The sequence below is a fragment of the Bos indicus x Bos taurus genome, chromosome 7 (genome assembly GCF_003369695.1).
Source record: "Bos indicus x Bos taurus breed Angus x Brahman F1 hybrid chromosome 7, Bos_hybrid_MaternalHap_v2.0, whole genome shotgun sequence".
In the NCBI taxonomy this organism is placed as follows: Eukaryota; Metazoa; Chordata; class Mammalia; order Artiodactyla; family Bovidae; genus Bos; species Bos indicus x Bos taurus.
Window position 1 is genome coordinate 79757247 of NC_040082.1, and position 27871 is coordinate 79785117.

The following is a 27871-nucleotide window of genomic DNA, read 5'->3' on the forward strand; positions in this document are numbered from 1 at the left end:
ATCCTCTGGTACAGATAATCTTCCTAAAGCACTGTTTTCATCTTCATTTTTTAGCTCAAAAACATTGAAATGTGCCTGTATTATCTACCAACTCGATGAAACGCACATTGACTTTCAAAACCAGAAATCTTAAACTCTGCGTTAGTTTTCTGTTACTGTTGTACCAAATCATCACAAACTTAGTGGCTTAAGACATTTGTTATTTCACTTTGAATGTGTCAGTAGGGGTTTGTTTGTTCTGGGGGGCTCTAGAAGAGAATCCGTTTCCTTGCCTTTTCCAGCCTCTAGAGGCTGTCACTTTTCATGGCCTTCTTCTGTCTTCAAAGTCAGAAAGCACATCTTCTGTTTCCATTGTCACATTTCCTGTCATCACATCTCCTCTCTCTGACCTAGACACTTCTGCCTCCCCCTTGAGATTACATCTGGGCTACCTGGATGTGCTTGGTTGCCCAGTTGTGTCTGACTCTTTGCGACCCCGTGGATTGTAGCCCTCCAGGCTCCTCTGTCCATGGGATTGTCCAGGCAAGAATACTGGAGTGGGTAGCCATTCCCTTCTCCAGGGAATCTTCCTGACCCAGGGGTTGAACCTGCATCTCCTGCATTGGCAGGTAGATTCTTTACCTGCTGAGCCATCAGGGAAGCCCAGTCTTCCCATCTGTAAGTACTTGTTTTAATCACACCCGTAAGGTAATATATTTAGAGGTTCTAGGGATTAGGACGTGGACATCTTTGGGAAGACCAGGATTCTATCTACCATATACCCCTTTACTGGCCAGCTGTATTGCTCACTGCTTCTCCTAAGAAAATGGTAGTGGCAGCCAAGCCAGTCTTCCCCATCAACGCAGTATATGAAGATCACTGCCTCTCTGACTTTGCCATACTGCTTTCCCTCTGTGTTCTCATCTGTTTAAATAAAACTGAAACATTTCAGGTTCTTCTTCAAGGTGAGTTTCTTTTATTCCTGAATCTCTCTGTCCTTGGAACTCCTTTCCCTTTTAGAATAGAGATTTCTACTTAAATTAAAAATGGCTATGAGATAATTTAAACTTTTTTGTTGTGTTAGTCACTCAGTCATATCTGATTCTTTCTGACCCCATGGACTACAACCTACCAGGATCCTCTGTCCATGGAATTTTCCAGGAAGGAATACTGGAATGAGTAGCCATTCCTTTCTCCAGGAGATCTCTCTGACCCAGGGATTGAACCCAGGTCTCCTGCAGTGCAAACAGATTCTTTACTATCTGAGCCACCAGGGACGTCCCAATTAAAATTTAGTTATCCCTAAGTTTTATCTAACTAAAAGATACATTTTTAAAAACTAAGAACTGTGTCCTTAACTAGACTATCCAGGTGATCATTTTATATTGCATAGAAATATCCAGTCAGTACTAGGAACTAAGATAGTGTTTGTAGCTGAATTATACTTCAAAAACAAACTCATAGAAAAGAAGTCAAATTTGTGGTTGCCAGAGGTGGGGGTGGGTGCAAGGTCAGGGAGTGTGTTGGGGGAAATAGAATTGGATAAAGGTAGTCAAAAGAAACAAACTTCCAGTTATAAAATAAATAAGTACTAGGGATATAATGTACATTATGATAAATATAATCAATACTGCTTACATTATATATGAACATTGTTAAGAGATTAAATCCTAAAAGTTCCATCACAAGGAAAAATATTTTTTTATTTCTTTAATTTTATATCTATATTAGATGATAGATAGTCACTGAACTTATTGTGGCAACCATTTCATGATGTAGGTAAGTAAAATCATTGTACTGTACACCCTAAACTTACATAGTGCTATATGTCACTAAAATCTCAAAGAAAACTAGAAGGAACAAAATGAATGAATAAATAAAAATAGGAACCATGTCTTTTATATATTCCTCACTGTTAGTGTTGGGCACATATTAGGCATTAACTAAGTATTTGGCAAATGAGATATTTGGAGAACATTATGCATTTTTATGAATGACTGGAGAAATATTTGGTCAACAAGAACAGTTTTTATTGTGGGAGTTTAGTTTATGGTAAGTCTAACCACTTCCCTGGTGGCTCAGATGGTAAAGCGTCTGCCTACAATGTGAGAGACCCAGGTTCAGTCCCTGGGTCGGGAAGATCTGCTGGAGAAGGCAATGGCAACCCACTCCAGTGCTCTTGCCCAGAAAATCCCATGAACGGAGGAGCCTGGCAGGCTACAGTCCATGGAGTCACGAAGAGTCGGACACGACTGAGCAAGTTCCTTTCACTTTCGCTTAACCCCAAGGTTACACTTGCTTCTGTTCTATAGGTCTGCTAGTCCTGGGTGGGAAAGCACAACCACCACACTGAACCCAAAACAGACCCCCACCCTGTTCTTCTCTGGTCACTCTTAGCATGCATGTGCGTGCTCAGTTGCTCAGTCGTGTCCGACTCTTAGTGACCCCGTGGACTGTAGCTCTCCAGGCTCCTCTGTCCATGGGATTTCCCAGGCAAGAATACTGGAGTGGGTCGCCATGCCCTCCTCCAGGGGATCTTCCTGACCCAGGGATCGAATCCACATCTCCAGCATGGCAGGTGGATTCTTTACCACTGTGCCACCTGGGAAGGTACCCTCTTAGCATAATATCTTAAAACAAAAGTTGTAGGGTTCTCTCCTTATGGCTCAGACCCAGGCTGTGACAGGGTAAGACAAGAGCCTTCTCCACGCTCCCCCTAGCCCAGGCTCTGCCCCTCTGCAGCCAAGGTGTTTGCACTGTCAGTGTTGGGTCCTCGAAAGCAGCTCTGCCTTCCTTGGCCCAAATCCTCGGTGTGGAGAGTAAACATCCCCGCCTGGCAAACTGCTAGACACAGTTCGCGTGGCCTTCCCAGCTGTTTCCTGTCCATTCTCAACCAGCCTTTAATTCACAAATGCATGATACTGGATGCTTGGGGCTGGTGCACTGGGATGACCCGGAGGGATGGTATGGGGAGGGAGGAGGGAGGAGAGTTCAGGATGGGGAACACATGTATACCTGTGGCGGATTCATTTTGATATTTGGCAAAACCAATACAATAGTATAAAGTTTAAAAATAAAATAAAATTAAATTAAATTTTAAAAAATAAAAATAAATAAATAAAATAAAAGTGACAAATGACCTCAAGTTCTTTTAGGGAAAAAAAAAAAAAAAAAGGGTTTCCAGGAAATCTGGTGCTGGTTCCTTCCTAAATGAACAAGTTCTTGTGCCTGCCTACTTTTGGCTTGTGTAGACTATTGCCTTCTCATATTTAATTTAACAAAGTCCATGATTCAGAAGGACCAAAAAAACTGCCATATGGGGTTAAACTGGGGGTGTAGCACCTTGTGAACTGTCCTTCAAGGGAACCCTGAGACGATAGGATGACAACATGGAGTAAAAGACTGAATGCCCACCCCCTACCCACCAAGAAATGTTCCCCACTTCTTTCTCTAACATTTTTTTCCTTTTCATCATTTTATTCCCATGCTTGGGGAAAGTATTTCTGTTCCTTTTGGTGGAAAATGGCTGCTATCACCAGTGTACATATGGCAGGTCTTTGTGGGGTAAGTTCTGTGTAAAGTCCTTTAACAGTATGAAAAGGGAAGGGAGTGGTCTTGCCAGGCAGAGGGGGATTGTGTTTGTGGCATCGTGGAATCTGGTTGCTATCTGTGGGGATCAGAAAGGCGGTTGGTCTGGACATAGCCTGGCCTGGACAGTTAATCATCGGATGGAGCTGCAGAAGAGTGTTTTTCTTGTAAGCAGCTGAGCCCTCCTGGAAACATATTGTCTTGGGTTTGTCTCTCCTCATCTCGAGCCATTCATTACTCACCTACAAATGCTGTCACTGAGCCCAGCAACTACGATGATCGGCTTCCTCAGTACTTCTGACATAAATAAAAAGGGAAAATCTTTTCAGTACTATATCCTCAAGATTTTTTTTTTTAAGAAGGAGAGAGAGAGACAGATAATGGAGTTGATTTTCTATTCTGAAACATAAGAAATGTTGTGGTTCAGTTGTGTTAAAGGAAATTTCTTCATGTTTAAAGTAAAACTTAAGAAGCTTATTACCACAGGATAATTAGCATTTTTTGGCTTTGTTCTTGTTTGAGAAATGCCTCAGATAGTGTAGTGATGAGGTATATGTTTATTCCCTTACAGATATTCATCAGTTATTCCTTTCATCCCACCCAGGACTGAATCAGTCTCATCAATAAATGAATATGTTATAATATTTCCCATTGAACATAATAGAACCCACTTTGACTCCATGCTTCCCTGCTATGTTCACTGCCTTGCTCTCCTCTCTCAGTATGATTCCTGGGAAGAGGAGTCTCTGCCTTCCTGCTTACTGGTGTTTCTGACTTTGTAGTGTCTGCACAGTCTTATCGTGTCTCTTCTAGAAACACTTTCTTAACTCAGCTTACCATTTCACTGCCTCCTCACTGCTTGTCTAGCCTCTTTTCTCTGCCCCTCAGAGTTGGGTGTCTCAGACCAAGGCCTTTGCATTAGTTTTCTACTGCAGCATATAGTGGCCACAAACTTAGCATCTTTAACAGATAATTTGTTACCTCAGAGCTCCCATGGATCAGGAGTCTGGGCACAAGCAGATTCTCTGCTTGTGGTCTCATGGGGCTGAAATCAGAGGCAGCCAAGGCTGTGGTCTCATCTGCAGCTCAGGGTCGTCTTTACTGTCCTATCCTCATATGAGTGGAAGTCAGTTCCTTGTGGTTGTAGGACTGAAGTCCCTTTTCTTGCTGACTGTTAGCCAGGGACTGTTCTCAGCTCCTCGAGGCCATCCTAAAATCCTAGCCATGTGTCCCTGTTATTTCTCACAGCTCACTTCTTCCAATCCAGGCCTCTGCTAGGACTGGGTCTCATGGAGTGGAACCCAGTCAGAGGAGTGACTGTCTTACCTCATTTACTGGTCCTCTCAAGATCCAAGGAAGGAATTTTACAGACATGTAAAAGGAGGCAAGGTCTTGGGAGCTTCTCAGGATTCTGCCCCTCACAGCCCTTTTCTATGTATCTAATTCCCAATGTCATGGCATCTAGCTCTGTACCTCTCAGTTCAGTTCAGTTCAGTCACTCAGTTGTGTCTGACTCTTTGCGACCCATGAACTGCAGCACGCCAGGCCTCCCTGTCTATCACCAACTCCTGGAGTTCACCCAGATTCACGTCCATCAAGAGGCTTTTTAGTTCCTCTTCACTTTCTGCCGTAAGGGTGGTATCATCTGCATATCTGAGGTTATTGATATTTCTCCTGGCAATCTTGATTCCAGCTTGTGGTTCTTCCAGTCCAGCGTTTCTCATGATGTACTCTGCATATAAGTTAAATAAACAGGGTGACAATATACAGCCTTGACGTACTCCTTTTCCTATTTGGAACCAGTATCACTCAAATATTCTCCCTCACAGTTTACAGACCCATATCCAACTGCCTACGCATTATCTCTGCTTGGATACTGACTTGAAATCACAAAAATGGAACAATTGATTCCTTTGTGTTCAGTTCAGTCGCTCAGTTGTGTCCGACTCTTTGCGACCTCATGAACTGCAGCACGCCAGGCCTCCCTGTCCATCACCAACTCCTGGAGTTCACTGAGACTCACGTCCATTGAGTCAGTGATGCCATCCAGCCATCTCATCCTCTGCCGTCCCCTTCTCCTCCTGCCCCCAATCCCTCCCAGCATCAGAGTCTTTTCCAATGAGTCAACTCTCCGCATCAGGTGGCCAAAGTATTGGAGTTTCAGCTTCAACATCAGTCCTTCCAATGAACACCCAGGACTGATCTCCTTTGGGATGGACTGGTTGGATCTCCTTGCAGTCCAAGGGACTCTCAAGAGTCTTCTCCAACACCACAGTTCAAAAGCATCAATTCTTCGGTGCTCAGCTTTCTTCACAGTCCAACTCTCACATCCATACATGACCACTGGAAAAACCATAGCCTTGACTAGATGGACCTTTGTTGGCAGAGTAATGTCTCTGCTTTTTAATATGCTGTCCTTTGTGTTAGGAATATGTTTTCTTGGATATGATAGAAACTTGACCAAATTTCTTAAACAAGTAAGAGATTAATAATTCTCATATTGCAAGAAAACTAAAGGCAGGTAGTCCAAGTTGATGTAGCAATTCTACCATATCCATGTTTCAAGCTCCTTTTATCTTTCTGCTTTACTGTCTTCACCTTAGCACGTGACTTTCACCCTCTGGTTCCAACATAGCTGCTATCCCTCCAGCATTACTTCCATGTTTCTGGTAGGAAGAAAAGCCTTTTCTCTTTTTTTGAGGAAAAGAGACCTACTCAGTGGACTAACGCTACATTTCTGTTTTTATTTGTTTGTTTTATTGTCTTTTTTAGTTTTGATTATTTATTTTGGCTGTGCTGGGTCTTCACTGCTGTGTGGGCTTTCTGTAGTTGTGGCTCCCAGGCTCTGAGGCACAGGCTCCGTGGTTGTGGCACACAGGCTTAGTTGTCCCTGCAGCACATGGGTCACACCTGTGTCTCCTGTGTTAACACGTGGATTCTTCACCACTGAGCCAGCAGCACACCCCCTACACTACATTTCATTAACAGCTTCATCACATGGCAATCCTAATTACCAAGGAACCGGGAAAATTAGGATTTATAGTCACTAAGCGTTTGTGTTTTGTTTTGTTTTACAAGAAGGAGGAGGAAGTGAATATTGGATAGGCGGCCTACAGTACCAGCCATATCCTTACTCATGTGATGTGTGATTTTGCTGCAAGTGACTCTAGAACCAAAATAATGTTTACCGTAACACATACTCCTTTATTTTTCCCTTATGTAATGACTAGGGCTAATGTAACAGTTACATGAGCCTCAGGGACCCCGGCTTTTATGACTTTCCTCTTCTCAACACATCGCTTCTGTCTCATGGTAGGAGGTGACTGCTCTGGGTCTAGCCCTTACATGGGTGCCAGCAGGAAGAAGGAAAGGAAAGAAGGAATAGTCCTTCCCCGTAAGAACACTTCTTGGGCTTCCCTGGTGGCTCAGTAGTAAAGAATCCACCTGCCAATGCAAGAGACACAAGTTCGATCCCTGATCCAGGAAGATCCCACCTGCCACAGACCACCTAAGCCTGTGTGCCACAACAATTGAGCCTGTGCTCCAGAGCCTGGGAACTGCAACTACCGAAGCCTGTGCAATCTATAGCCTGTGCTCCATACAAGAGAAGCTGTTCAGTGAGAAACCTGTGCATCACAACTAGAGAGAAGCCCCTGCTCACCGCAATAGAGAAAAGTCCAGGCAGCAGCAAGACCAGCTCAGCCAAAAATACATAAATAAATTCATTTTTAAAAGCTTTTTTTCTTTAAAAAAAAAAAAAAAAGAAAGAATACTTCCTGAAAGTTGCACAAACGTTACTTGCCTTTGTCCAGAATTCAGTCATTCAGCTACACGTAGCTTCTAGGGAGATTGGGAGATGTAGTCTTTATTCTGGGCAGTCATGTACTCAGCTGAAAATCAGGAGTTCTGTTCTGTAGAACTTCAGGGTTCTACAGAACAGTCGCTTTGGGGAGGCAAGTAGTGTTCTCTGCCACCTACTCTAAACCTGGCATTCTACCACCTTTTAGTAAACAGGATGCTGCCAGATAAGGTCAGAAACCCAAAAGACTCAGGGTCAGGGAGTCATTCTACCCACCTCCACTTTCCACGTCCTCTCCCAGCCTTCAGCTTCTCCCCACTCCACTGCCAGGACCATCGTCCCCATCACCGTCCTTGCCTGGACTTCCATAGGAACTGCTAACTGATCTGCCTGCTGTGATCCCACCCCCTACAGTCCATCTTGCTCATAGAATCTAGCATAATCTCTTTAAAGTAAAAATTATATCAAGTCATTCCCTTGTTTAAAACACTGTGTTTCCCACGTGAAATGACAGTCCAGTTCCCACCGTCACCTCCAAGGCCCTACACTGTCTGATTCTGCTGCCTCTCGGCCTCAGCTTTTTGAACAACAGGCTTGGTCCTTGGTCCTCCCTTTCCATTGCTCTGCTTCTGCTGGAACGTTCCTTCTCCAGTTCCCTTACCTGGTGGCTCCCTCCCAGCATGCTTCAAATGGCTCCTCAGACATTCTCACCTAACACAGGCCCTTCCCCGGTGCACACACCATCTGTTATTGTCTGCCTTCACCCTGCTTTATTAACTCATTTCTTGTTTTTTGTCTTTCCGGGAAGCCTCACAAAGGCCAGAGCGTCTCTAACACGGAGGAGGAGCTTGGTGTCTTCTGTCCCATGACCTTCTTCAGGCCTCTTTGTTTTCCCTGGTACTTCCTTTTATTTTTTATTTTTTTCTGATAGACCAAAGAATAATGTACTTTAACAGATCTTGAATTTGTCCGTCTTACCCATGCTGTCTCTTGCATGGAGTCAGCCTTCTTCCGGGCAGTTGCCTTGTCCAAGGGCTCTGACCTTCTGCTCTAACCTAGACAGATAGTTCTCAGGCCTGCTGTGCACAGCTGCCCTTGGACTTCCCCTTGCCATGCTGATGGCACAGAGTTAGGAGTCCTGATACCATTTTTCCTCTTCCTTGATTTAATTTCTCAGTTTTCTGGAATTGCATGTTTACTTCTGTGTGAAGAAGGAAGGGCAGGTAAACCTTCTCTCACACTTTATTGATGATATGCTAGTTATAGAAATCTATATCGAATTAGATCTTTGAAGCATTGTTCTAGCATTCATTATTGCTGATGACAAGTCGGTTGCCATTGTGGCTCTGCTTCCTTTATTTGCCAACTAATGTTTTTCTCTCTGTCTTCTCTTTTTCCTTGATATTCTTAAATCTCAACAGATGAATGTCAGTAAATGTAGATTCTTTTTATACATTATGCTGGCAGTGGGTTCTTAATCTGGAGACATATATTAGGTCATAGAAAAACTTTTTTCTTTGAAACTGTCTTTTACTCTTCATTACTTTCCTATTAAATCCCCTGGATTAATCCTATATGTGTTTTATCTTTTCACCTACCTTTTCTCTCATTTTGTTTATTCTGCGCTTTGAGAGACTTCCATGATTTTATATTCTGCCTCTTTTAATTTATTAATTTCTGTCATGTTCTTTAAGTTCTGAAATCTTTTTTCTCTGATTATTTCCTTTTCATTGCAACTAACTGTTCCTGTTTAATAGGAGCATTATCTTCTCAAATCTCTCTGCAGATACTAAATAGAATTTTTAAAGATCTCTTCTATTATTTGATTTATGTTCCTTTTGGGATTAGTTGCTCCATTTGTTTTTTCTTATCCTTTCTCCTTTGTAGTGCTTGCTCTGCTATGAAAGCAATCCTTGATTGTCCATCCAGTTAGATGAATTATTCTAGGTATTTGTCACTGCTTCCTCCACTTTGAATGCATAAGTCTGGTCCCTCTGTAGGGTGTTTGTCAACTGAAGGGCTTCATTATAGGGAATGAGGGGAGAGAGGCAGATTCTAGGCTGGGAACTTCATGAAAACCAGAATGACCAGAATGGCAAACACCCTTCTTCAACCCAAACATTTCATGAAATTTCCTTAGGAATGCTGACCCTCTTTTTTTTTTTTTTTTAATTTATTTCTCATTGGAGGATAATTGCTTTACAATGTTATGTTGGTTTCTGCTGTACAAGAGTGTGAATCAGCCATAAGTATACATATGTTCCCTCCCTCTTGAACCTCCCACCCACCCCCACCCCACCCCACCCCTCTAGGTCATTGCAGAGCACCAGGTTGAGCTCCTTCTGTTATACAGCAAATTCCTACCGGCTATCTATTTTGCTGCTGCTGCTAAGTCACTTCATCCGTGTCCGACTCTGTGCGACCCCATGGACTGCAGCCTACCAGGCTTCTCTGTCCATGGGATTCTCCAGGCAAGAGCACTGGAGTGGGTCGCCATTTCCTTCTCCAGTACATGAAGGTGGAAAGTCAAAGTGAAGTCACTCAGTCGTGTCCGATTCTTAGTGACCCTGTGGACTTCAGCCCACCAGGCTCCTCCGTCCATGGGATTTTCCAGGCAACAGTACTGGAGTGGGGTGCCATTGCCTTCTCCCGGCTATTTTACATACATATATATGTTTCAGTGCTACTCTCTCAATTCATCCTACCCTCTCCTTCTCCCACTGTGTCCACAAGTATGTTCTCTATGACACCGTTTTTTATAGAATAGGGGTGTGCATGCTTAGGGATAACACTGGACTGCTATTTATCTCTGTGGTCTTTGGCACAGACTAAAACATAGTCTGTCCCGCTTCTTGTTCCCTCCTCCTCTTAACGCCAGTCCTGAGCACACAGCCTCTCAGGCTTCTGAGAAGACTGACATCCAGACCCTTTGCAGTCTACTTCTTGAGGAGGTCTGGGTTGGGGCTTCCTCTGCTCCAGCCTTTTCTTTAGCATCATGCTCCTGCTTTCTATCTTTTACAAAGCTGTTAATCTCTTGCTTGGTGATTGCTCCTTCCTCCTTGCCCTGTTCTCTGTGTTATTGTGAGTCCTATTTCCATTGGCATTCTTTTTTTAGTGTCTACCAGGATTAAATTCAGGTCTATGAAACAGAAAGTCCACATGCCAGTAACTTTAAAATAGGAGGGTGGGGGGACTTTTTGTTTTTGTCTTAAAAAACAAGTCAGGTTGTTGTGGCAGCTCTAGGAGGTGCTCAGGTACTGACTATTTTTTCTGCTCAGTCATCTGGACACCTGTCTTCCATCTTCAGAACTCTCACTTCATGGTGGCAGATGGTCATGGCAGCTCCAGCCATCACAGTCACCTTCTAGGGAGGAAGAGCTAAAGGGGAAATAAGACAGCTGCTGCAAGTCAGCTGAGTGTGCTGCACTTAGTATTTATGGAAAACTTTTCTTTATGACTTCTGATTACCTTTGGCCCCCACTCTTTGCAGGGGGATGTGGGAAATTAAAGCTGAATTTAGCTGAATACAGTATTATTTCCAATAACTTAGGAGTTTGATGAGCAAGAGAAGAAGGATAGATTTGGGTTTGCAGCTAGCACTTTTACCCTGTTAGCAGCACTTCAGGTGTGAATGAAGGAAGCAAACACAGGCTCAGCCTAACACTTTGAACTAGAAGCACTGATCTTTTAATTGCACAAGATTCCTTCTTTCAGCCTAGACTGGTTAGTGGTGAATATATGCTTATGAATGAGAAAAAATTTTTATTACAGTTTTAGATCCTGGGGTTTAGCTGCTGTATGTATTAATATTTTCTTAGAGGTCATTATGCCATTTCTTCTCATGTAAAGGGGCAGTTTAGTTGGGTTTCCAAGTTTTAAAATTAGAGCATTAAAATATTTCCACTTTAGAGGCAGTGTGTTAGTTTTTTATGCATTGCTGCTGTAAGAAGTTAGCATAAACTTAGTAACTTAAAACAACACAAGTTTATTATCTTATGCCTCTCAAGGTTAGAAATCCAAATTGAGTTTCATTGAGTTAAAATTAAGATATGAATGGATTGTAGGAGGTAATTGATTCCTTTCCCTTTTCAGCTTCCAGAGGTCACCTGGGCTCATGACCTTTACTTTGTCACCTAAACCAGTCATGTATCATCTTCCATTCTCTGATTCTGGTCCTCCTGCTTCCCTCTTATCAGGAGCCTTACGATTACATTGAGCCCACCTGTATAATCTAGGATAATCTCTCCATGGTAATATCACGTAATCAGATATACACAGTAGTAGCTGGCCCTATAAGATAATATTCACAGGTTTAGGATGTGGTGGAGAAGGCAATGGCACCCCACTCCAGCACTCTTGCCTGGAAAATCCCATGGACAGAGGAGCCTGGTGGGCCGCAGTCCATGGAGTCACTAAGAGTCGGAGACGACTGAGCAACTTCACTTTCACTTTTCACTTTCATGCATTGGAGAAGGAAATGGCAACCCACTCCAGTGTTCTTGCCTGGAGAATCCTAGGGACGGGGGAGCCTGGTGGGCTGCTGTCTATGGGCTCGCACAGCGTCGGACACGACTGAAGCGACTTAGCAGCAGTAGCAGCAGCAGCAGGATGTGGTAGTAGGAACCTGCAACAGGCAGCTCTAACTCAACTTCCAAAAGAATTTTCCTTTATTTATATAGTCCCTTAAAACTGCTGCCCAGAAAGGCCAGAGAACCCTTTAGCTGAGAACCATCACTCAGTTTTTGTGAGCAAAATTTAGACCTAATGCTTAGGAATATTGGAAGGATCAGTCTTTTTTTTTTTTTTTTTAAAGTTCTTTTTATTATAGAACTTTAAAGAAACCCTCCATATGATGTGGTCTAGTTCATATGGCATTCCAGGAATGATGATTATCAGCAGTTGCATTTTGTTTTGCCTTTTTCTGTGAAAAATATGTAGAAAGACCTTTCATCAGAAATGTACTTCTTCCAACCATAATGTTATTGTATTCATTGATTTTGGAAACTATAAACTTCTATGCTTTCTTCATAATTCACTTATTGAACTCTTAATTTTTCAGAAAAAAAAAATTCCAATCTCTTATACCAGATGATGTATAACAATAAAAACAACTACTAAAACAGAGAACTCATGTTCTGAAACATGAATATTTAGGACAGCTAAAGAAAGAATTGTCGATGAAATTTCAGTGTATATATATTTTACTCTTTCTTTTTATTGGAGATCACTGTGGTTCACTTTCTTTTATTGGCTTTTCCCGCAAATAATGTCTTTATAATCAAAAGACATTTTCTGTTTTCATTTCTGTCTTTATAGCTTAAGAAATGCATTAAAACTCCAGAAATTCCTTCTAAACATGTTCGGAACTGGGTCCCAAAAGTCTTAGAACAACGACGACAAGGTTTGGAAACATATTTACAGGTAAGATGTGTTTCGAGCCTCAATTAATATAATGTCACTTAAAAGAATCATATATCTCAATGTTTTTTCTCAGAACGTATGGGTAAGATGCAGACCGTATCAAGAAGTAAAACATTCTGAATGAAAGGAAAGTTTAAAATTATAAATATGTTGTTGGTTGGTTCTTTTATCTTTGATTAGGTTCCATTTTAAAATGGTTATGTGAAAGTGAAAATTTAGTATAAAAGTAAAAACCACTTTACAAGATGTCTATTTTTCTGTTCAACCCTACAAATTGCTTTTTTGTTTTTAATTTTCCTCTTCAAGATTTGTCTCTTCCTCATAGCCTAAGATGGTAAAGCATCTGCCTGCAATGCAGGAGAGCCGGGTTCAATCCCTGGGTCAGGAAGATTCCCTGGAGAAGGAAATGGCAACCCACTCCAGTACTCTTGCCTGGGAAATCCCATGGACAGAGGAGCCTGGTAGGCTACAGTCCATGGGGTTGCAAAGAGTCAGACACAACTGAGCGACTTCATTATTAGGGCTTCCCTGGTGGCGTAGTGTCCCTAGCCTTTAGATGTTGAGTGTTCGAGAGAAAATGAGAGAAACTGCATTTTCAGTGGGCCTGGCTGGTACACGTCTGGAATCAAATTGAGAATAAGTATGTAAAAATTGCCTCTGACGAAGTACTAACTTCTTCAAAAAGTAGAATGTGTGTCTTTAAAACAATCCATAGGACTCTCTTTCCTGCAGCTATGAGGAGCAAACAGATCTACCTAAGTCAGATAAGACAAAGCAGTCTCTCTGCCGAGTGACAGAAAAAAACAAAAGGAAAGAGTGAGGCAATGTCAACTTCTCTGAGTTTTAAAAAGTGCTAGTGGCCTCAGGTGAATAGTCAGTGTAGCCATTATTAATCCAAGGAGTGCCATGTGGAGTAGGCGCTGAGAGGAGGGCGGGGGGCTGGGGCGCCTGTGTTCATCAGGACGTGAGTCCACTTGAGGGGTTGACGCATGAGGCTGACTGACCAGGAGTGAGGGGTTGGTGTAGGGGAATCTTGGCTCTCAAAAACAAAGAGCTGGGCATCACCTCAGAGTTCTAAATTTACCATGATGATCTAACCAGGACATGTTTCTTCAAAGAAGTTGGTGTTTGTCCACAGCTGTCTTTGTAACCCCCTTCAGCGTTAACCCTCGGTGGATTCTGTTTGGGCAGGCAGCTATGGGCTGCAGGAAGCTTACACCTGGTGTCCTCTACAGAGCTTTTCTGGTTGGTCGTGCTTGAATGACTAGTAGCTAGAAGCTCAAGAGAGGCTGTTGACACGGGCTTGTACTTAGTGATCAGTTCACAGGCCTCTCCCCCAGTAGAAAAATTGTCAAGGAGCCGTCCCTGGCCTCCCGCAGTTTTCTTGGTCTTTACAGTGTTCACAGGGGAAAGTTGGTGCGTGGAAACTCCCAGAACCCAGAGGACGGCTGTCTTCACTGCTTTTGTTCTTCTGCTTGGGAATGTGGTAGATGGATCCTTCACTGCCTCTCCCGGCAGTGGGAGATTAAGGGAAGTAGAGACTGCAAATGACAGGGAAGTGTGTGGCATGCGCCCTGAGACTCTGTATATAGAGCCATGAGACTTCCAGAGCCTCGGGCTGCAACTGCAAAACCAAACCCAAAAACCCCAAAACGAGACTTTAGATGTTGTATGCAAAGGTAAAAATGCATGTTCTCTATAATTATATGGGCTTGGTAAACAACGCATTTTAATTTGTAAGCCAGATTTTCCACAGATATTGTATATCTTCAAGCTTCAGTTCTGAAGAAAGCTTTGCTCTTTCCTCCCATTGTATTTGACACATGACTCCCATTACTGCTCAGTGTAAACATTTTAAGATGTTTGTACTTTGGATATAAATATGCAGATAAAATCATCTGGCATAGAGAGGAGTTTACAGTGACACTCAAATTGAGCTGAGAATTTTCTATTCTCAGAAACAGAGCTTGAAAGATGTGGTTGAATGACTGAGAGGGCTTGTTTGCTCTTGTGCGTTTAATATTCAGTTTGTTGTCAGTTAAGTCCTGAAGGAGTTCAAGGATGCTTTCTTTTCTCCCCCTTTTCTCTGATTTTATCTGTGTGCTGTGGGAGCCAAATGGAAGTTACAAAGATGAGTATGGATGAAAGGTGAGTGCAGATGCTTGATCAATTCCCAGGGAAATGAAAACCCTGGCTTAGGGGTCACTTCTTAATATCTTTTGGTGTTTAAGTCTCTTCAGAAGTAAGACAGTTCCCACTATTCCTTCTACTCACCTGTGTAACTCCAGTTTGAATCCCACTCACCCTCTGTTGGAGAAGGAAATGGCAACCCACTCCAGTACTCTTGCCTGGAAAATCCCATGGACAGAGGAGCGTGGTAGGCTACAGTTCACGGGGTTGCAAAGAGTTGGACACAACTGAGCAACTTCACTTCACCCTCTGTACCAGGCTGAACCCCTGAGTGTAAGTGCCACTACCACTTCTTGGCAGGCACCACTCTGCAGAGAATCCGTCTCAGCTTGAGGTACATAGGATGGCACTGTTCAGGCCCATACGCTTGAGAAAGTATCAATACCCCAAGCCATAGCATCTTAAGCTCACAGAGATCTCAGATCTCATCCAATCCAGCTTGTCTCCTGCCCTTGAGTTAAGTTCATGAGCATCCCTCTGGTCTCAGTTTACCATCCATAAAACAGACAGATTAACTCTTGGAAGGGCCAGAGAAAACCCTTCCTTTTGTCCCCAAAGCAACTAATATGCTCTAGACCGTGGATGGGTTCAACACTACTACTACTACTAAGTCACTTCAGTCATGTCCGACTCTCTGCGACCCCATAGATGGCAGCCCACCAGGCTCCCCCGTCCCTGGGATTCTCCAGGCAAGAACACTGGAGTGGGCTGCCATTTCCTTCTCCAATGCATGAAAGTGAAAAGTGAAAGTGAAGTCTCTCAGTCATATCCAACTCTTAGCGACCCCATGGACTGCAGCTTACCAGGCTCCTCCTTCCATGGGATTTTCCAGGCAAGAGGACTGGAGTGGGATGCCATTCCACACATTTCCTGAATTGGCCCACACTACTCTTTTATTTTAGAGATGGAGAACCAGAATTCCAGTGGGGTTAAGCAACTTGCTCACTTCCTGGAGTATATTAGTTAAAGAGATAGGATTGGAATTTTAATTTCTTAACTCCCAGGTTAGACTCTTTTTTTTATGTATTGTAGGTTTTCTAAGTCAGGAGAAATTTTCAACCTTAATGTATAGTTTGTGTTAAGGATATGATAATAAAAGTAAAGGAAAATAGCTTATAAACCATCACAATTTAACTAGCTGTCTGTCCCCATCTTCTTTGATTGATAGATTTTTTTTATATCTTTGACTTCAATATTTAGAATCCTTTAAAAACTGTGAGCAATGTATCTATTTTCTGTGTCAAGTCATCTGGATAGAAACAGAAATCTTAAGAATAAATTAATTTGGGTTTCCCAAATTTATTTGACCATCAAACATGGTTTATGTAATATTTTATCTCTCAGTTTGAGAGGATTTTCCACCTTTCCTAAGACCCCACTGAAACAAAGGTATAAAAGCTTCAAAAGAAATAAACCACAGCAGTTAGGTGGTAGATGGGCAGGGAAAAGAGGGGATCATCAATGGGAAAAAAAACTATATTTGACAGTTTTCTAGAAGATGGAATGTTCTGGTAGCATGCGATGGGTGCTACAAAGTGAAAAGCAAAGCTCAGCCGTGAGAGCCTGTGTGGATGTGGGAGGCAGCCTACTCACAGCTGTGGTGGAGATAGTCTTCTGGACTTGGAGTTGGCAGGTGAGGCAGAGGCTGAGGTGAGCGGTGAGACTGAACACGGACGGATGCCCAGACTCCTTATTCTGTCCAGAATACATCCTCATGTTTATGACCAGGTCCAAAATTTGTAAAGACTATTTTCTTGAAAATAAAACAACGCAACAAAATACTAAACAGAATGTCTGAGGAAAGCTAAAGCTTCTAAGGTGGATATCAGGGCCCCCAAGTTGACAACCCCCTCCCCCTCCTCTTACCTCAAGGAGAAGCCCATCAAACTGCACGCTCCACCCACACGCTCCCCTCAGAAGGAAGCGCTCCTGCTGACTTGAGGAAGTCCCCTCAAGCTGCTTTCTGCAGTGAGGTCTGATCACCAGGGATCTCCAAGCATTGAAGAAAAAGGCCAAGATGAACGAAAGCACTAACTCTTCAGGAAAGAGATAATTCAGAACACAACATATATCATAAATCTCAAGAGCTTCCCAAAGGTATTACACTCAAAAAATGACTTTAGGGTACTGTGTGAAAGGACCAGAGAACACATGAGCGTTTTTAGCATTAGTTGTTTTATCCAGTTGATTAAAACTGTTTTATCCAATTGATGGGGAGCTGCCCTTCCTAGTTGGGAAACCGTTCCACAGAGTACAGCGAGAAAAGCTCCAACAGAGACAAAGAGACACAGTGGTCAGTTCAAGTCTGATGTCCTCTTTCCTTCTGGAGGTCCAGGGAGAAGGAAGAGGAGAAAATACAGAAGTGGGGGAGAAGATAATCAAACGAGAAACACTTAACAATTTCACTTTTACTCAGACAAGGTTCTCCAAGCGCAGAGCACAATGAGTGAAGAAACCCTCTAATGCCTAGACAAAATCTGGCAACATTTCAGTACTTCATCAAAGATGAAGACCCTTGATTTTTCTTCCAGAAAGAGAAAACAGTGGTTAGCAAGGCTGAGGTTTAGTTGTATCTTCACTTATTTATTTAAGGCTGATTTAACGGGCAAGTCTCTTATCATTCTTTATTAGCAACTTTAAATTGGAAGCTCTCATGATTTTCAGACAAGGAATTTCACCAGAACTTTGCATGAACAGCACACTTGTGCTGTTTATTGCAATAATGTGAAATTTATCTTTCTGAGAAAGGGGTCCATGTCTTATGTCACTTATTCAGGAACAGCAGTTGTTTATGTTTTCATCTTTATCACATAGAGTGAAAAGTTATTAAAGTTTTGGGAGCTGACCAGAAATAGCTCATAGCAGCTCATGACAAAGGATAACCGAAGCTAATATTTTAATCTCTTAGAATAAAGTTCATTTGAAGAAAATAGTGCCACAGCTGGGTCAGGCTGGGTAGATGCAGAGTGGTATCATTAGAAGACCCTGTTTAGCTGATGAGGCTGCCCCTCACTCATTCTTTAAATTATACTATGCTGTATAATGTTCAATTTGGTCAGAAGTCTGAATTAAAGAGTACTGTATTTTTTACTTTTCCAGTAGTGCCTGAGGTATCTGTTAAAATTGACCATGTGCACTTGCAAATTTCTAATCCCTTGAGTGCAGTGAACTATGTATAATCAGATGACATTTTTAAAGTGAATCTCCTGTATCTTAACTTGACTGCTTGATCTGTAAGAAAAAAGGTATGTTAAAATTCCCCACCTATGTTTTCATGATTACTGATAATAGTTGGGCTGAGTACAAGCATCCTTTTTTTGTTGTTGTTTGCTTATATTCAAATAGTATATTTAATTTTTATCCATGTTTTTTATTAGTTCCCTTTTTGCTGAATTTTTCTTTCCTTGCTTGCTTTTGGACGGGTGGCAAATTTCTTCCTCCTTTTTCTCTTTCCGTTTTACCCCCTTAGTATGTATGTATCCTTTCAGTGATTCCCTATTATCTTTAGCTGCCTCCTGAAATTTACAAAGACCTTATAATGTTTTAAATCTTATCACCGTGAATGTAGGATTCTGGGTTGACAATTCTTGCTTTTTTCAGCACTTGGAAAATATTTCAAAACTTCATTTTGCCCCCGTGGTTTCTGATTTAAATATCCACTGTCATACTAATTGTTTTTCCTGTATATGTAAGATGTTGCTATAAACTGGCTGTTTTCATTGTCTTTGTGCCTACTCTAGCATGGTGAAGGCAAGATGTTTTATTTATTTTGTTTATTGAGACAATTATTGTTCAAATACTGTCTAATCACTTAAACATCTCAGGGCACAGAATGGATACTCTTATGTGCTGTGCTGCGCTTAGTCGCTGAGTTGTGTCTGACTCTTTGTGACCCCAGGGACTGTAGCCCACCAGGCTTCTCTGTCCATGGGGATTCTCCAGGCAGAAATACTGGAGTGGGTTGCCATGCCTTACTCCAGGGGATCTTCCCGACCCAGGAAGCAAACCAAGGTCTCCTGCATGGCAGGTGAATTCTTTACCAGCTGAGCTACCAGGGGAGCCCTGGGTACTCTATATAAATATTAAAGAGAGGAAGAAATATAGAAAACTTTGATGCTTGAAAAATAAAAATCAAATGGCATTTTTTCAAGATTTTGTCTTTGTCTTTGGTTTTCAGAAGCTTAACTATTATGTGTGTTGGTTTGTGTTTAAGTTTTTCCTGTTTGGAATCCTACCAACTTGTTGAATCTATCGGTTTATCTCTTTTGCCACACATGGAAGTTTTTAGCCATTATTTCTTTGGGTACTTTTTCAACCCCTTTCTCTTACTCCTCTCTTTCCAGGACTCCAATAATGGGAATGTTCTATTTTTTATTATAGTTGCACAAGGCCCTAAGACCTTTATTTATTTTTACTGTTTCTTTCCTTTGGTCAGATTAGATACTTTGTTTTGTTTCTATCTTCCCCTTCACTGATTCTTTTCTCTTTTCCTTCCATTGGGCCATTGAACCCTATACTGAGCCCTTTATGTTATTGTATTTTTAGGCTCCAAAATCCCCATTTGCCATTTGATTTTTCTTTGTAGCTTTTACTTTTGCTGATACTTTATATGTATATGTCTGCGTGTGTATGTATTTTCCCCCCCTTTTTTTAGCCATGTTGCACAGCTTGCAGGATCTCAATTCCCTGACCAGGAATCGAATTGGGGCCACAGCAGTGAAAGCACCAAATCCTAACCATTAGACCACCAGGGAACTGAGACTTTTTATTTCTTTGTTGAATTTTTCTATTTCTTCCTTTTCCTTCAAAGATGTTCATAATTACTCATGGAAACATTTTTATCATGGCTGCCTTAAAAAATCATTGTCAGATAATTTTAACATATCTCTGTTATCTGAGTGTTGGCATGTATTGATTGACTTTTTCATCCTGTTTGAGATCTTCCAGGTTTTTGATATAATGAATGATTCTGGTTGAATTCTAGACATTTTTGTGTGATGGTATGAGACTCTGAACCTTATTTAAATCTTGGTGGTTTTAGCTTGCTTTCTCTGATACTAGTCAGTCAAGGCAGAGGACTCCACCTTCCTTCTACCAAGTGAGGATGAAAGACCAGATTCCTCACCTAGCATCACTGACAGCTGGGTTGGCCTGGGTGCTCCTCATCACTACTGAGAGGATGGGAGTTCCAGCTCCCCACATGGTCTCCACAAACCCTGTGGGTGGGGGCACATTTCTGGCTGTGAGCATGAAAGTCCTGGCTGCTTTCTTGGCCTTCTCTGACACCACCCCAGCACGGAGTGCTTCATTATCAGCCTTACGAGGATGGAGGTCTAGGCTTCCCATGAGGACGTGACTGGCATGAGTGGCAGCTGGCCACAGTTTCCTTCTGTGGTGTGTTGGCTACAGTAGAACAATTTAAAGTTGGAGAGGTTTCTGTCTTGCTAGGTTGTCTTTTGTATGGTTTTGCTAGAGGAATCGGGATTTTACTGGGACCTTATTTGTCTGCATATGTTGGTATTTCCTGGTTGCTAGTTTTTTCTTCTCCAAGTCAAGATAGGTGAGGCAAAATGAAAACCCAAGAAAGATAAAGCTCATCACTGTGTCATTTCTTGGGTCCTAAAAAGTCTCTTTTCTTCTTTCAACCTGTCATAATCTTCTTGTCTGCTCTATGTACAGGGCCCAGTGGTTTTACTTGTACTTAGCAGGATCAATGGGAAAAAGTATATCTGCTCCATCTCATTGGAAGTCGAAGCCATACATTGATTTTTGAACTTAATATTATGGGTTTTTTGTTTCCATGAATTCTGTTTTCACTTTTTTCCTAATCTGCCTGGGTTTTACATTTTTTTAATAGTCCTTGTATTTTTGCTTCCATTTTCAAACCTCTTTTATATTTTATCTCTTAGACACATTAACTCATTTCCTCAGGAAAAAATGGTCACCACCACGTATCATCTGAATTCAGTGGACCATGTTTAGTTTTTTTCTAATTATATTTTATAAATAATTTACAGAAATCCATTAGAACTTTTATCAGAATTTCAACATGGCAAATCCAAAGTCAGTCCACATTTCCCTGTTTTTCAAAAGTTCAGCGTCCTTTGAACAGTAAACCTAACTGTTCATCAGCTTCTATGTATGAACATGAAACATAAACCATCTTATAGATACTGACTCCAGATTTTTATATTCATCTCTAATAGGTTCCAGTGTATCATTGTTTCTGATTCTTTTCTTTGGAGATGCATTGTTCAAACCCAAAACCACAATGGTTAGTAGTTTTCTTGAGGAGACAGTGGCTAATACCTTTGCCACATAATTACAAAATATTTTCATATTTAAATTTACAAATACCAACTAGAATGACTGAATCAATGAAATTTTTTTAATGTTTCTGTATTATCTGTTTCCTTTAGTAAGCTTTGTATATCCTATAGTATTGTCAACTAAGACTTCATAGTTGAAGTTTTCTGTGGGTCTTTTTTGCCACTAGAAGGCACTAATTTAAGTTACCAACCTATGAAGGGGCCAGTTTGTGGGTTTAAATTCTCAGAGGATGTTTCTTCTCCTCTCCTTTGCTTCCAAGACTACTCTTCACAGTTCTTTATTCTCCCCTCCCCTGGGGAGAAAACAGCTTTACTTGGAGCTCATCTTTTAGATTCCCTACACCCTCTTGCCCTGAGCAAACCTCAGGCTTTATCTTCATTTCCTTTGTCCATACACTCCCCAACCAGATGCTCAAAGTTACAGAGTTCACAGTATGTCCATAGGACAGGGGTATGTGATTTTAGGATCTTATTGATTCCTTTCCAAGATAATCTGAGCCATAGGAAGTTTTAAATGCCAAATCACTTTTCACAGTTAGCCAGGCTCTATTTTGGAGACTACTTAATTTCCTATAACACATTCTTCAAACATACATGGAGAGGTTTGGGAAACGAGTTTAATTATTTTCCTGGCTATAAGAGTTTATTTGACAGTGTTTGCTTCCCAAATCAAAATGGATTTTATATTTCATTCATTCAGGGGTGAGAATGTGTTTAGGCAGCAACCTCTGGTAGGGTCCATCGTGGTAGAAAGTGAACGGTCATACAGATTTCAACTCAACCTAACTGGAACATACCCTTCTTAAAATTCAGCAGTTATACTTATATACATGTGGTATAGAAGAGACTTTCAACATTCCTACAAGATAATCCCCAGAGAGGTTGCATCATGACCTAATCCTGGTCGGCTACAGTCCATAGGGTCACAAAGAGTTGGACACGACTGAGCGACTTCACTTCTCACTTTCACTTTTTTATACTTATATACATGTGGTGTAGAAGAGACTTTTAACATTCCTACAACATAATCCCCAAAGAGGTTGCATCATGACCTAAACATGTTTTTGTTTTTAATTTTTTATGTAGCCTGTATATAGGCTTAATGTTACAGAGTTCACAGAATAATAGGGTCTCTCAGCATGCCTTTGACCCTTTTTAACCACCAGTGCTTGGACAGTAAAGAATCTGCCTGTAATGCAAGAGACTCAAGTTTGATCCCTGGGTTGGGAAGATTCCCTGGAGAGGGAAATGTCAACCTGCTCCAGTATTCTTGCCTGGAAAATCCCATGGACGGGGAGCCTGGCAAGCTACAGTCCATGGAGTTGCAAAGAGTCGGACATGAATGAGTAACTGACAGTCAGTCTGTCTGTGACCCTTTTTAACCACCCTCAGTGCTTCAGAGGACATTTTCTTATAAATTAGGTTGCCTTCCAATTTCTACTGGGCCTGTATTCCAGCCCTTTATCTTTCTCTTCCATGAGCTTCTTTACTTTTCTCAAGATAGGATTCTCTGGTAACGTGGTCCCCTTCCCTAATGTGCACCAAGAAAGGTATTTTCTTTTGAATAAAGTTCGGTTAACATCTGCTCTGCTGCCTCATCACCTGTTGCTAGGTGCCAGGGCTTGACAAGGTCTTTTACCCCAGAATCAGGTGGTCATAAGGTGACAGGCCAGCATGTCTGGTGTCACCATGGTGTCTTCTCTGAAGTTCTCTCTTTTATTTGATGAGCAGTACTTACTGTACTAGTTGCCCTTAAACATCTTATGAACTACATTTTCTTACTTCCAGACTACAGTGTATTTGTGGACTTAATTTTCACGACTATAGACCACTGACAAATTTGACATTTTACTGTTAAATTACTAAAAATATCTGTTTCATGACCAAGAGCTAGTACTAGCAATTAGTATTCTTTGGTGGGGGGAGCTTTTATCCAAGTCTTGTTTGGACCCCCCTAAAGGTTTTTGGTTTTTGTCAGTCATTCCATGAGACTTGCACAGTAGGCATAACTGAGTGGAGAACAATAGACTAAATGATACTGAACTGAGATTCAGTTTTTAATGTTTTCAGTGTCCACTTACCAGGTCCACAGCTTTCTCTTGCTTATGTCAGCAAACTTGCAGACCACTACGTATCACACTGCTGGGATTGTGAGCAGTCAGTACTGCAGGCGTTAAGCTTGGAACAAGTTTCTAATTAAGATGTTAGAATTATAGTACTCTCTAAGCTAATTTTATTTTTTAAAGGAGTTTTCTCATTATTATTCATGTAATCATAGATATCTATAAAGTTAAAAACTATCTCTTACACACAATCTAATTTTATTCTTTATTTTCCTCCACCTTTCATTTCTGTGGTTTTTGAGTCATATGTCTGCATATTTGTTCCTAGCCATTCAACTCTGGCTAAGGACTAATTGAAATTTTCTCATTTAATCTGGCCTTGATTCGGTAAAGGCCTTGATGAAGCTGAGTCAACTCAGTTCAGCAGAGAAGCCCTGTGCTACCCCAGTGACCAGCATAGGACCTGATAGCCCAGGTCCTTAGAATTTTGAGTTTAATTCACAGATTAAGAAGTGATACTATAGCAGCTTCGCTTCTTATAAGTGACTTTTTTTAAACTGCAACTGAACTAAAGAAGAAGACGTTACATACATCTTAAAGTAAATAATGAACCTTATTATTCTCAACAATAGACGAAAATCAAGCCTGAAATATACAGGCATTAAGTAGCCCCACCATGGAGGTGGAAGACCTTATGTTTTTTTTTTTTGTTTTTTGAGAGATGTACAGCTTGAATTTCATATAATCCCTGTAGAAACCCATAGAAGTAAGAGGATCTGTGGAGATCCCACTTATAACATGAGACAAACTGTTCTTTGTTCTCGTTAAAGATTGTGAACAGTGTGTTAAATAATATTAATGGCCAGGATTGTCAGTACTTAACAGTACTTTCCTTGTACAAGTGATTTTATTGATTGATACAGACTCAGTGTAACAGGAGCAGATTATTTTTACTGATTTTATCGAAATCTTAACCAAGTTTGTTAGTGCACCACGTATCTTTAAATAGATCTAGATGATGACGTAGATTAAGAAAAGCAAACCACCATCCATCTCTTTTTGATCTGTTAATAACTTAAATCCATCATTGCTAGCAAGTGTTTTCAGATCCTGTTGTGCATACATGTTTCTTTTGTCCCTGGTTAGAAATCCTATAACCTTGTTTCAGTGGCTGGCTTTTCGTACAAGAAAACCCTAACCGCTTATCCAGAATCTGGCAGACAAGTTTGTCATCAGAATTGTTGAAGTAATTGATGAAATACAAAGGAAAAAGTAAAACTGTACTAGTCTCTGCTATTAAATTTCATTTTTGTAGGCAGTGAGCTGTGTATTTTTAGGTTTTATAGTAGTTCTGTAAGAGTATTTTTGTGCTAAGTTGAAAGTACTGTATGAAGGCTATAAATAATTACTTAAGACAATGTATGATATTTCTTCTCATTATACTGTATTTTAAAGGTTTTCATTTTAATTACAGAGAATTGTGCTGTTTAAGTTCAAATGTCCTTTTTTCCCTAGTGATTTACCTACTTCCCATTGATCTCAAAATAATACTTTGTTTAAAATAATTTTTAGTGCAGAAAAATTTTTTAATTTTCTAAAGGCAGTCACACATTATTTCTTTAAAGATCACAGTATACTTTTCCTTCAAGGAAATAAACCAGTATTTTAAAAATTCTGATAATGCATTCTTGCTCACCTTGGTGGATAAATCTGGTAGAAGCCTGTCCTACAAAACTATAGATAATGAACTTTCAGAGGTCAGATGGGTCAGTGGAGGTGTGCTTAGTAATGGCTATTTAAGAAGCGTTAGGGCCTTCAAAAATGTTTCTGATTTCATGAAGAAGACCTGTGTAAAAGAAGGAGATAGAATGGAAATATGCACCACAGTGCACTGTGACCTGAAGCTTTGATCAGACTCAGAACTTAAAACTTTGGGAGTTATTTCCCAAACCTGTGAATTATCAAATATTGACCACCCAATTTGGCAGTCGGCACCGATTTAAAAAATTACTCTAAGGGGTCAATAATTAAGGTTCAGTGCTCTGAACAAGAACACTAGGTTAGTAAGATGGATATTTGGGGTTGAGTCTTCCTCTTGAGCTGGCTATGCTTTGCTGCCAGCTCATGGGTGCATGCTTTTTCTAGAAAGAAAATGGGTGAGGTGTGTGTGGTGAGAACACGCAGACCTGCACTCATTTATGCAAAGCCAGCTCAAAGCCCCTCCTAGAAATAGGTTGTCGGTGATGCCGTTCTAGGCTCATGAAGAGAAAGATAGACTGCATATTACTTCTTCACGTCCAAACTTCTCTTCAAAATAGATGGATTTAGATGATAAAAACTTTACACCTTGAGCTAGCATTATATTTCTTTAACTATCGGTTCCTTTAAGGTGGCTATAAGGTGTCTTGAGTCTCTCTTTACTACTACTGCTGTTTTCTATTCAGAGAAGATTTTAGGAAGCCCAGCATTATTCTTGAGATACTTTTGTATTTTATCAGATCCATTGTAATGAATTCATGAATTTTTAAAAACTGGCTTTTATAGTGAGGTTCACTTTTAGTTTGATGACTGTAGTTTAATCAAAGGAAGAATATTGTATATCTCTCCTGTGGTCATTTATTTTCTGATCATTGTTTCTGTACAGGCATCAATCATTCTTTCCTTGCAGGTTAACATATTTTTAGTATTACAGTATTTTTTGTTATTGTTCTGATTTCCACATATGTTCATACTCAACAACATTGAAAAACACAAAAGAATAAAAATAATTGTCTGTGATTCTTCCACTTAGACCACTGGTTCTGGACCGGGACATTTGATGATGCACAGAGATATTTTTAGTTGCTACAGCTGAGGATGGGGCTGCTGCTGGCATGCATCTAGTGGGTACTTCAGGAATGCTAGCCATCCTACTGTGCATGGGACCGCCCCAAACAAACAAGCATTTGACCCCAAATGTTAATATTGACTGGGATAAGAAACCCTGATTTAGACATCTCAAAATTTTAGTGTGCTTCCTTTGTCTTTTTCCTGTGCATATTTTTAATCCTGTGTTTTAAAATGCTTTTACATCATCTATAATGCTTTATAAACTCCTCTTTTAAAACAGATTATGAACACTTATCATGTGTTAAGTATTCCTCTAAGAGAAGGTTTTTTAAAAAATGATTTTAACTTTTATTATGGAGAATTTCAACATATAAAGACTTGGCAGAATAATGTCATAAAATCTTATATTTCCAACATCAGCATCATGGGTTGATAATCAACCATTGTCAATACAGGGGCAATCTAACCTGACCTGTATCTTACCCCACCCTCCCATGTTACTTTGAAAAAACTCCAAAATATTTTTATCTATAAATATTTCAGTATATATCTCTAACAGAAAGTTTCTTTTAAAAAATAATTTTAATAAAGGCTTCATAATATTTTACCCTATCCTGTGGATATATTATAATTTATTTAACTAAGTGCCTACTGTTGAGTTTTTCTTTTTTTTTTTTTTTTTTTTTACTTTTAAATAAATCTTTATATGACACAATCTCCTTGTTCTACAGGTGAAATAGAAAGTGTGCAAACTAAGCAAGGCGAGAATGAGCACAAGACCCTTAATTTCATTAAACACTGTGTAACTGGTAAAGATTAATGTACATATCTCTTGCTAATTCTTTCCAATTACTTAGTTCATATAAATTCCCAAGCCTGGTTAATTATGCTGAAGTCAGGTAGTAATTTTGAGCAGTGTTCCGACGACAAGGGAATTTTCCTGGTATAACCTTGCCCTCTCACACAGGCTCTCAGCAGATTAGGCGCTCAGCCTGGAGTCCATTCATTTTCTGCTCAGGCCTAATTGCTGCCGACTGGCTGCCACAGGTACCTGGATAGTCTGTGTTTAAGGAGGCAGGGACTTGTGAGAACAAATAAGGAAAGATTAATTGTTTGTTTTGTTCCCTCCCAAGAGAAATGTGGGTGCTTAATCAAGAAAAATAATTTCTTCTGTTGATTTGGCTTATTTGGAGAAAAGATAATCGTGTAAAGCTAGGCGCAAAAATGATGCCTTTTACAAGAGGTATTGCCACTTACCTACACAGGAGACAAGGACAGAGGGAAATGAATGTAAGACACTGATGAAATGGATGAGGATGGCTCACATTTCTCATCGTAAGTAATCTGGCTGTTGGGCTTTTATTTGTACCAATAGTACTAGCTAGTATTGTCATTTGTTTTGTCTGGCTCTTCGGAAATCTAATCAAGGAGACAATAGTGTAAAAAAAATCAACAACACTTTTCCAAATTGTTCTTAATTGCTGGAGTACAAAGTGAGCTAAATGCTGTGATGTTTCCAATTAAAGCACCTGTTTTAAGCAAGCACTATTAAATCTATCTTTCCTGATCTGATAAATAAGCAATCAAAGAGTGGAGCAGATTAATTGAGAGCCATTAATTCCAGATTTCTTATAAGAGGAAGTGTGAACCAACATTATTAATGAGCTTTGGCA

At 40.6% G+C, this 27871-nt stretch overlaps 1 protein-coding gene across 2 annotated transcripts in view; it reads left to right on the plus strand.

Annotated features, from left to right (window-relative positions):
- SNX24 (sorting nexin 24) overlaps positions 1–27871 on the plus strand; it is a 172049-nt gene that overhangs the window by 100160 nt on the left and 44018 nt on the right. For both annotated transcript variants that reach the window (XM_027546974.1, XM_027546975.1), the window contains exon 3: positions 12683–12787. In XM_027546974.1, coding sequence (XP_027402775.1) covers positions 12683–12787 — 105 coding nt within the window. The remainder of the gene's footprint in view (positions 1–12682; positions 12788–27871) is intronic.